The sequence below is a fragment of the Bombus vosnesenskii genome, unplaced genomic scaffold, assembly GCF_011952255.1.
Source record: "Bombus vosnesenskii isolate JDL3184/JDL3185 unplaced genomic scaffold, Bvos_JDL3184-5_v1.1 scf7180000013314, whole genome shotgun sequence".
NCBI classification, from domain to species: domain Eukaryota; kingdom Metazoa; phylum Arthropoda; class Insecta; order Hymenoptera; family Apidae; genus Bombus; species Bombus vosnesenskii.
The window spans coordinates 2,054,779-2,064,893 of NW_022882960.1; the positions used below are offsets into that span (position 1 = coordinate 2,054,779).

At 40.1% G+C, this 10,115-nt stretch overlaps 1 protein-coding gene across 2 annotated transcripts; it reads right to left on the reverse strand.

Moving 5' to 3' along the window:
• Positions 1–231: 231 nt before the first annotated feature.
• Positions 232–3,806, reverse strand: LOC117235074 (farnesol dehydrogenase-like). Of its 2 annotated transcripts, none has more exons than XM_033496753.1 (6): positions 3,710–3,806; positions 3,024–3,358; positions 2,006–2,132; positions 930–1,083; positions 687–830; positions 232–447 (listed from the first exon to the last, which is right to left on the reverse strand). In XM_033496753.1, exons 2-6 carry the CDS (start codon positions 3,325–3,327, stop codon positions 409–411), a joined length of 768 nt encoding a protein of 255 aa, XP_033352644.1. In that variant the 5' UTR covers positions 3,328–3,358; positions 3,710–3,806; the 3' UTR covers positions 232–408. The 2 variants fall into 2 exon arrangements, with proteins under 2 accessions (XP_033352644.1, XP_033352645.1); XM_033496754.1 differs by having other exon boundaries at positions 303–467; positions 3,024–3,619; positions 3,710–3,792.
• Positions 3,807–10,115: the final 6,309 nt, after the last annotated feature.

The following is a 10,115-nucleotide window of genomic DNA, read 5'->3' on the forward strand; positions in this document are numbered from 1 at the left end:
TCACGCAGCCCAATAATAGCGCCAATCATTGAATCCTAAGGAGCCGCGGAGCCTATAATTATGCCGCGGCTGTGTACCGTCAATTCGCAGTTTGTAATCAATATCGCGTAATTTGACTGTAGATGAAATGGTCACGTGTAAATAGTTTTGCATGGCCTTGTGACACACATCAGTGCGAATGGCCACGTTCAAAATTTATCTACGTGAAAGAATCTTGCAATCGGAGATTTAGCAAATTGAATTTTATTGCTGTCCATATATATAAATTACTCCTGATATCGTAATTAATTAGACGTGATACACCCCCTGTTACATATTTCTTTCAGTTTTCGTGTATGGGAGAATCTGACCTAATTATAAGGTTCGTTTACATACCTGTGACAAATCTGTTACAAACGCATGAGAACATTAGGCTTCACCAGTGCGTTGAATAGTGAGTTCGGTAATCTACAATTTCATCAACGACACTACTACTACCATGTACCACTCTTTGTCTAAATTGAATTGATTGCTGGAAGCCACTTGGCTCAATGCAAATATGTCACGAGTGACCGCTATCTTAACGACCTCAATAATCCATCAGATTAGTTAATTGTACATCTATGGTAGAATTTGCACTCAATAGCCTCTAGCAATCAACTCTTGAAAGCTTGGTAGCTTAAACAGAGGGTTGGTAACAGACTTACTTGCACCTCGGGTCGAGTACCTAACGCGTAAATCACAGCATCGGCGATGTCTTCGGGTCGAAGAGCTGGAATATTTTTCAATGTTTCCGATATCGTAGACGTGTGTCTGGCTATATCCGTTTCAACGATACCCGGACTGATACTCTGCAAATAGAAACGAGTAACGTTGAAAACAAGCAGAAACTGGTCGAAATTATAAGGCTCATAAAAGCTTTTATAGCGACGGAAGCCACCCAAACTTACGGTGATTCGAATCGGTGCTTTAATGGCCGCCAATTCCCGTCTCACCGTATGCGTTAATGCAACATTGCCGTGTTTGCAAGTCGGGTACAGGTTCCAGCCATTACAGCCATCGATTTCCGAAAGGAATCCACTCGGAATTTCGTGTCCCAGCACGCTGCCGTGCGAAACAAAAAATTGCTTCAACAGGCTGCCCGTGGCCACCCATTTGCACGGCGTTTTATTCGAATCGACTTCGAGTGCAAACAGCCGGAACGTTTGTTTCGGTCTTAAAAGCGTCGATTCTCTTTTTTCCTTTCTCCCTTCCCACTTTTATTCTCTTTTTTATCTGTCCTTTTTTATACCTCCCTTAATTTTTTTTCTTCTCGATTCGTAGAAAAAGGGACGAGCAAAATTTCCGTTGTGCTTTCTCAAACAACACAATCTCTCCTCGCGTATCTCTTTCTCTCACGAAGTACACCCCACGCAAGAAATTCGACTCCCTATAAAGCTTCGAAACTCCTCGATCATTAATGAGACGATTGGTATATACAATTCCTCAATTTACGTGCGAACAAAAGTTCCTTGCTCGTGCTCGAAGTATATTCCGCGGAAGTTGCTCATTATGACATTAATGAATCATTAATAATGATACATGAGATTCAAAAAGCGGCAGATGAAAGATTACGTCAGACGTTTCTTCGTAGGCTAATTTCGACCTCTAATAATAACAAATGGTAAACATAGACGCACGAAATATTTTACAAACATTTCTCCCATTTGAATAATTAACTCTTGCGTTGTCAAAGAAATATTATACATATAATATCCACATCATAATTAATTAAAATACTTAAATATTAATGCGTACATTTATAAATTTATATGTTTATATACCGAAAATGCTTTCAGCTTCGAGAATACCGTGCCAAAAGTGTGAAATAACTGACCAGTAAATTATAAATCACGACGACAGTAATAGGAGGTGACGATGAACAGTGGTCGCAAGAGACAGACGAAATACAGTCGCGTGCACGTGAAAGGTTTCGCATGTGGATGGATGAACGATCGAACAAGACGAGGCTCGGAAGCAACAATACCTGTTGATATTGAAAATATGCCCTTCGACGTTCCGCTGGCGCATCGAGCGCACCGCCCGATTGATGCACACGGCGGTTGCGAGGACATTAATATTTAACAGCCTTTCGAATGCCGCTCTGTCGCTCTCTGCAAGTGTAATTTATGGAATTTTTTAAAATGCGTCAACGAGCAGGCGAACGAGGTTTCGAGCGTAATACTCTCGGCCCACCTCGCCCTTTATGGACCAACTATACACAAAGTATTAAGGTAACAGTCCTTTTTTCCGTAGTTGCGTATAAGTACCCGTTGTGTTTTCCATTGATGATGTCATAAGAAAGTCGCAGAAAAAGATGCGACACGTAAGTACATTTTTGTTGATTGTCTGATTTCAATGTTAATTGTAAGAATAAACAAAAGAATTTGAACCTAACATAATCGAAAGTGGTAAGAACCTATTAAGTTGAAAGACATGAATTAAGCTGTGATTATTATGAGATAAGTAAATAGTAATATTATCGGTCTAAATGCCGGGAAACCTGATAACAGTAAAATAAAGTCATTTGTGCGAGACATTGAAGACCGGTAACCATGGAATTCGATATATGTAGATATTTTATACACATATGTTGTCAAGCTCAAAGTTCAAGTCTTAACCTGGCGCATTTTGCAGTTAAATAAATTAAATAAGACGTGAAAACTGTTCTTTTAACAAATCGAAACAAACGACTGGTATTAAGTTACTTTCTCACGTTTCAATATGAGTATTATCAATGGTATTTAGAAAATTAAGCGATCAAGTGAGGTAACGCATATAAAGAACACTCGAAAAATAATTTTTTCAAGGTTAGAAGACGCTATTACCGAGAATAATTAGATTATTATCATATATACTGATACTGACGATTCGATTTAAATGCTCTTCACGTAACATCAACGGCAAGCTCTAAAAACAATTCTCGCATGCAAATTACGCGTTTCTGATGAATATTCAATAGTATTGTAGATTCTTTCTCTCATTATGGTCAGCGATTATCTTACCAATGACGCGAGTGTACTCGATAACCCCGGCATTGTTCACCATGATATCGACGCCGCCGTTCCATGATTCTTCAACGTAGTCGAAAGCGGACTTCAGGTCCTTCTCGTCACATATATCGCAACGCATTAGGCATATTTTACCCCAATTTACATTCCAGCCATCCATGAGAGTTGATAATTTTTCAGTTTGTACATCCAACGCGAGTACGTTTACTCCTTTCTCTAGAAGAGCTATCGTAATTGCTCGCCCGATGCCGGATGCCGCGCCAGTAACGATCGCCGATTTTCCGGCCCATCGTTCCATGATTCTTCCGTTTTACGTTCCTCAAGTTCCGCTAGGTTTTGAGAGAAACACGGGGAAAATTGCTTTTCTTATTTAGACAAACGATCTCTCCAAAATTCCAAACTTCCATAAAATTGCAAAATTGTAAAATATTCCATAAGTTTCAAAGTGTCAGATTACAAAAAATTTACAACAAAATTACAAAATTCTACAATATTCCAAAAGATCCAATGTTCGAAAATTCTACGCAATCTCAAAATTTCAAAAATTCGAAGAATTTCGAGCACTATTCGTCGTCAAGGATTTATTCTGCCTGTTAGAAAATTTATGGTTTAGCTAGGTTAGTTTAGTTATCATCGAAAAATAAATAGAGTCAATGACATTAAGATTAATCGTCACTTACCAAACAAGAGAGATTATTATCACAGGCGCGCTTCAATGGCGCGAAATTTTTCGATGTACTTTGTTGGCGAGTGGAACGTGTTATACTAACTGCGCAACTATGCAACGTATCAATTATAGAAGTCAAGTGCGTCACGACGAGGAAGTCACGTAATCGACTATTACCAATCCTGTTTGAGATAACAAACGAGAAGAGTGGGGAACATCATATAATCAACAAGAATCGCCTATAAAGTGCACTATGATTATGGTTATTTAATTAACATTTAGTTTAATTGCTAAAAAAGATAGTTTAATCTGTGTTTTCCATTTATCATTTTATTCATAAACTATGCGAATGAACAGCTTCGAAACAGAGAACTTCAGGCACGTTGTATACAAAATATTCGTCTAGATGATGATAAAGCTATGTTTTCCATTTATCATTTTATTCGTAAATTATGCGAATGAACAGCTTCGAAACAGAGAACTTCAGGCACGTTATATACAGAATATTCGTCTGGATGGTTATGGTAGGTTATCTGTGAGATATACATGCTTATCGAACAGTATAATTCCAATATATGTTAGGAAACAAAAGAAACGTAAATCAATACGTAAGTACGTGAATCATATGTTTAATTTAATTCATACACGAATACATCACGATAACGTATGAAGATATATCTCGTCTTTTGTAGAAGATCACGTATGTTTGTAGTTTTTTTGAACATTTGAAAAACCTAACAAACCTCATCCTATTATCTCCATTAAAACCCCATTATCACAACAAGATGTCACTTTTGATACTATTCAAAATCAAGCTTCTCCCGTAGTATCGCAATCTCTCGATGATTTAGCACGCAAACACAAACACAAACACGTATGATTCGTGAGATTACTACATGTCTATACATATACTGCATATACACTCTGAAACAACGCTCGAAACAAAGCTACTTCGGATTAGATAGATCCATTTATCCAGTGGTCAGATCCGCCGGTTTTGCCGCAGTCTTTACTTGTTTTAAGTGAAGGACGACGTGACCTGTCGCAATCTCTGCTTGTATCACAGTCACATCTGTTTCTGCGTGCGATATCTCTACCGAGACGCTGTCCGGAATATCAGACGTCGCCTTGAAATCCCAGAGATTGCGGCGGACAACTTCCAGATATGTATTTACTATGTTCCTCAAAGAAATCTGCTTTCGATCCGTTTTCTCTTCGTCTCGTAAAGGAGCCTGGCTGTCTGATCGGGAATATTGTTCGCGAAGTTGGCGTCAAGAGAAGCCAAAGCCATGGCCGTGAAGTACGAGGGATGTGGCAGAGAAGTTCGTATACTGTATTCGAAGGGACGAAATGCGACGTTCGAACTTCGCCAAGTACGGAATTTTCAAGTTTTCGTGTTTTTAATCATCCCCCTGAGACATGGAATGGAGTCTTCGTGATTCCTCTGCATGAAAATTTGAAACACGCCGGTCGTTACTCGGGAAGAACCTCTATTTCCACGGTTCCTATTAGAATTCTCAATTTCTCCAGTCATAAACGAGAAAATTGAAAGGGGCATGATGAAGAAGCGCGGAAAAATCTAGCCACGGAAACAAGGTGATTCGTGTTCGTATCGTAAACTAGGTTCACATTGGTGCCATTAACAGTGCACCGTAAAATGTCCAACTAAGAACATGCTCTCGCATTTACGCGTCGACGAACAGCAAGAAGTATAACGGCAACCGTAAAACGGTAATCGAAATGTGTAGCGAATGAACGAAGAATCGATGCGAATGAACACGCATTGCTGTTCGCGACGTAAAATTAAAAATTCGGATCGAATACGTAACGCTGCTACGTATCGAGTATCGCAATCGTATCGTCCTCTTGTAGTAAACACTCGCCAAGATTCATTACGCCTACTATTCTAGAATCGATAATTCAGGAATGTATGGTTCTCGAAATCAGCGTGCTTGTTTCTTTACGGATAATGGATACCAGCTCTCCAAGCGCAATAACAACGGCGTGTATCGATCTAGACGGCAGCTGGTCCAGTACTGGGACCCGGAACATTATTCTCGTTCGCGCGGCACCGCGAGGAAATCAACAAGAAAACCAGCGGAAGCTTTAGCCGTTTCCTGGTGCCGAGCACCAGATGCTCCTGTAGCACGGTCATTTCTCAACGTTGCCGTGATTATACGATTCCTCCCCATTCTATTTACCGCCATCATTCCCATAGTATTTTTCACGCGAACTAGAATTTTGTCGATCTCAGGATTTTCAGATATATTATAATAATATATTCTTTTACGATTCTGGTGTGAATCGTTGCGAATTTAAGAAATATTTTTCCTACGAATTCTTCTACAGAAATTCCTAGAAGTTTCCTCGACGAGCGTTGGAAGATTCATTACACGGAGGTATTGTATGAATATCTTCTTGGCAGGGAAAAAGGTGTAATATATTATTTACGTTAAAAAACCTGGCAAAAATCCTGTTACATCGTACACAAAATAAATATTTATAAACGAAATCATTTCTCAATTACAACCACTACCTTCACCTCCGGGTTGCTCTTAAAATATTCAACGAGAATCTTTGGCATTCGTTAGAAATTCATTTTATCTCGAAGGCGAGATATGAAAAGAGAAAGGGAGGGGTTAGATCAATTTCGATGAAACGTAGATCCTATTTGTTGTGCGAGTACATTTGCGTACATGTATGTGTTTAATATTGAAATCCCACATTCCAACGGAATAATACCGATTTGTTTTTCCTCAACATTCGAGCATCCGCCATTTGTGTACCTAAGAAATTCAAATACCACGACCCAACCAACTGACAGTATTATTCCAGTTCGTTGTAGACGACGAGGAAATCAACAAGAAAGCTTGACCCGAGCTGGTTTCCGTCTCGTGTTCCATGGTTTTACCAACCGCCAGATGCTTCCGCCACTCGATCATTTCTCATAGTTGTCGTGATTACCGCATCGTTTTGTTACCACCGCTCACCACCGTCTGCTGTATTTTTCTTCTCTATACAATCGTATCAGATACGAGCGAATTGCCACGTACACACACGAATAGCATCCGCGACGATTCGCGGGCGTAATCCGGTCGACAAACATTTTTCAGCTGTAGCAAAGAGAAAAGTGCTTTCGTCCAGTGGATTAATTGCCAGACGAGGAATAATTTAAACGCATTCGCGGCGCGAACAAATTTTGGGCAACCCCCGTGAGCGAGCGTTGGTCATTGCGAAACGTTTTCGCTGCGTGTCTTTGCTGCTCGTTTTTGCTTTCGACGCTCGCTCGTTTCTGCGCGATCGATCCGACGATTAAACTTTCAATAATTGCGACCGTCCGGGCAACGCGCTCGATTAACTGCAAGCTGTGTATTATTGGGAGGCGAATTCACGTTGATCGCGATACGGCTTCTGTTTGTTTGAAATTATGCGAAAAGAGAGACTGGAGGGAGAAACTTGGAATCTCATTTAGGAGGCGTTACATACGCGTAAATAAAAATAGGAAGCAATATCTGAAACGCTTTGTTCGTGCAGGATGCACGTCATCCTCATGCATGCCGGTTAGAAGATACGATTAACGAGCAAAGCGAAGGAAGTTCTCTTTTCCCCTCGGGCTTCCGTTACGTTCTCTAAAACAGCAGACGTCTATCTCGGTAATTTCTCAGCGTGAACTATTATCACACGTATTCTTCCGTAATAATACAATTTTCCGCCCTTTGTCGCGCAGATACCAACGGTAATGAGCTGCGCGTGACGTCGCTGCTTTCCTGTATTTCTTTCGCTTTCTATACTCCTTTCCCTCCTTTTTTCCTTTCGTCCTAATGGTATCGATTCATACGCTAAACGAGACGGAAATATCCTTTCGAGAGGGAATAAATTACACGCTTCACAACGGGCAAATTTCACCGGGGAACGAATGAAATTTACGAATTTCTTCATTCGCTGTCCAGCCAGCGTTTTACCACCGAAAATAACAGACGCGCCGGCTAAGAATTTGCTCGTGTTATTCTACTAGAATTTGGTCCGGCATGCTGAAGCCATCATAAAACGTGGTTTATTTTACAGGATAGAATTCGAGAGACCAAAGTAATAAAATATAGATCGAGCGCAGATTCCTCTTCCGATAACGCAATTTATTAAGATGATTTTTAACTTACTACTAAAATTTATTCCAGTGATATATGAAATATTCCTTGCTCTTTTTGATATTTTCATGTTTTCATAACTTTGTACGAACCAATATTCTTTTACGTATAATAGCTGTACTATCAGTGAGCAAGCATAAATAAAATTCTACTAGCTCATTTTTATAATGCAATTGTCAGCAAACACTGAATATTTTTGAATATTCTCTAGCACACTTTTGAAGTATTATAGTCTGTACTCTCGTGTGAAATAATTAAAGACGTAATATAGATCGTCTGCGAGCAGCGCTTGAAATTGAAATTCGTACGCATGTCCGTTTCCATTTTCTCTTCTCATTTTTCATCATTGTTCATGTCGGTGCAACGGTCAACGGATAGACAGGCCCACGATGGAGATTAAAAAGAAATGACTTCTCTATGAAAGAGAATGGCAATTGATGTCGATGGAAAGACCTGACAAATTCTTTCGGGCAAAAACGAGAATTCTCGTGACAGTTTCACGGAGCTCCTTGCAATTCCGTTCTCGAGACATTTTCTAGTGGCATTAGGAGGAAGTTATTTGAAAACTTGCTAGGAAGCTTAAAGAAACTAACGGGAGAACGGGAGGGAAAAAGTCCGTTTAGTCAATGACGTTCAATTTCGCTTTCTAAGGCGGTAGACTATAACAGACGTTATCGACATCTTTTTATTCGCAGAGTGACGATGTCTGATAGTACGAGCATCGTTATGAACAATACAGAAGTTCGTTTAGTTAACTCCAAGAGATACAATTTGCGTTTATTTACGTATCTAAGAGATACGAATTTATTAGAAATTATTTATATTAGGTTCGCTGATCGATATTTTCTAATTTATCACGACGATTATAATAAGAGTTGGTGCTTATGTATATTTCTTCTGCTTCTGCAGGATTTCATAGGAATATCATGAACTCTATAAAGCTTCTTCCAATGGAGATATCTCAGAGCTGATACTTTATCGACGAAGTATTCCATGAAATTTCTTCCAGACGTATAATGATTGCCGCAGGCAGTAGTCTCGATGCGATCTTCGAGGGTGTCATGAATTAGTTACATTTTATCAGAAGTCGAGAGCAAGCTGCTCTATGTTCGAGAAAAAGGAACAAGCGATGCAGGATGGAATCGAAGAAGCAGAAGATACCGACGTACATCGTTGCAACGTTTTCGAATTCATTTTACATAATACGATTCTCGTTAAATCGAGCACCATTTTCATACAAAAATAATACACTACCATAGAACTACCATTACATCAACTATCTAGATTATAATTAATCTTACAACTTGAGCTATAAAACAATTTATGGTGTATATGAACTCAATTTATTAAACCAACTATATATCGTAACCTGTGAATTGTAATGGTACGAAGTTACTGGGACACATGGCACGTCTAGGGACCTATTTTACGTAATACGATTCTCGTTAAAATTCGATGGCCTATACTTCGATATAATGGTAAATTATTAATAGTGCTTATACCATTTTCACCGTTATAGAACTCTTACTAGAACAAGTATAGTTATATCAGTCAGGTTTCGTTACAATCTTAATAGAACTGCAGAATGTTTCGTATAACATACACAAAATATTTATGCAGTATCTCGTGAACCATTGCATATGGTATTAACTAATTAAACGAACGAAATATGATATTTTGCCAAACCGTAAGAACGCGAAATTGGCCGAACACAAATCGCCATCCGGAATCGAGAAAATCAACGAGACATCTCTAACATTGCGCGCGGCAACTGCCGTCCGAAAATTTGGACAATTTGCATTTCGGAAGATGACCATTCCCACGGCTGCAGCTGTTCCGCAAATGCTCTGTTTATTCCCGCGTGTAATTTCCGGCGGCCGGTGACTCGTTAATTTCTCAGTGTCTCGTTCGCGGTCATTCCCGTCCGTTCTAGCCCTTGGGCCCCAACCTCCTTCAAACCCTGGCACGTCCAACGGCCGAGCATCTCCGCTTCGCACGGACCTGAGAGCGATCTCTTCTATACATATTCATGAGGCAATAAGCCCGCCACTGATCTTCCGTGGAATGGAACAACAAGGGAAGAATGGAAAGTAGGCAGCCGGCAGACGTCATCGGCCCTCGCCTCGTCCTCGTGCTCGTCCTTATCGGGGGAACACTCTCGTCAACCCCTTTCCCGAATGTCTCGGCGTTTCTCTGGCGCGTTCGCGAGCCACCGCGCTACTTCCTATTCCTATTTCTCCCCTATGTATTGCCACGCAATAACGATGCCCTTTC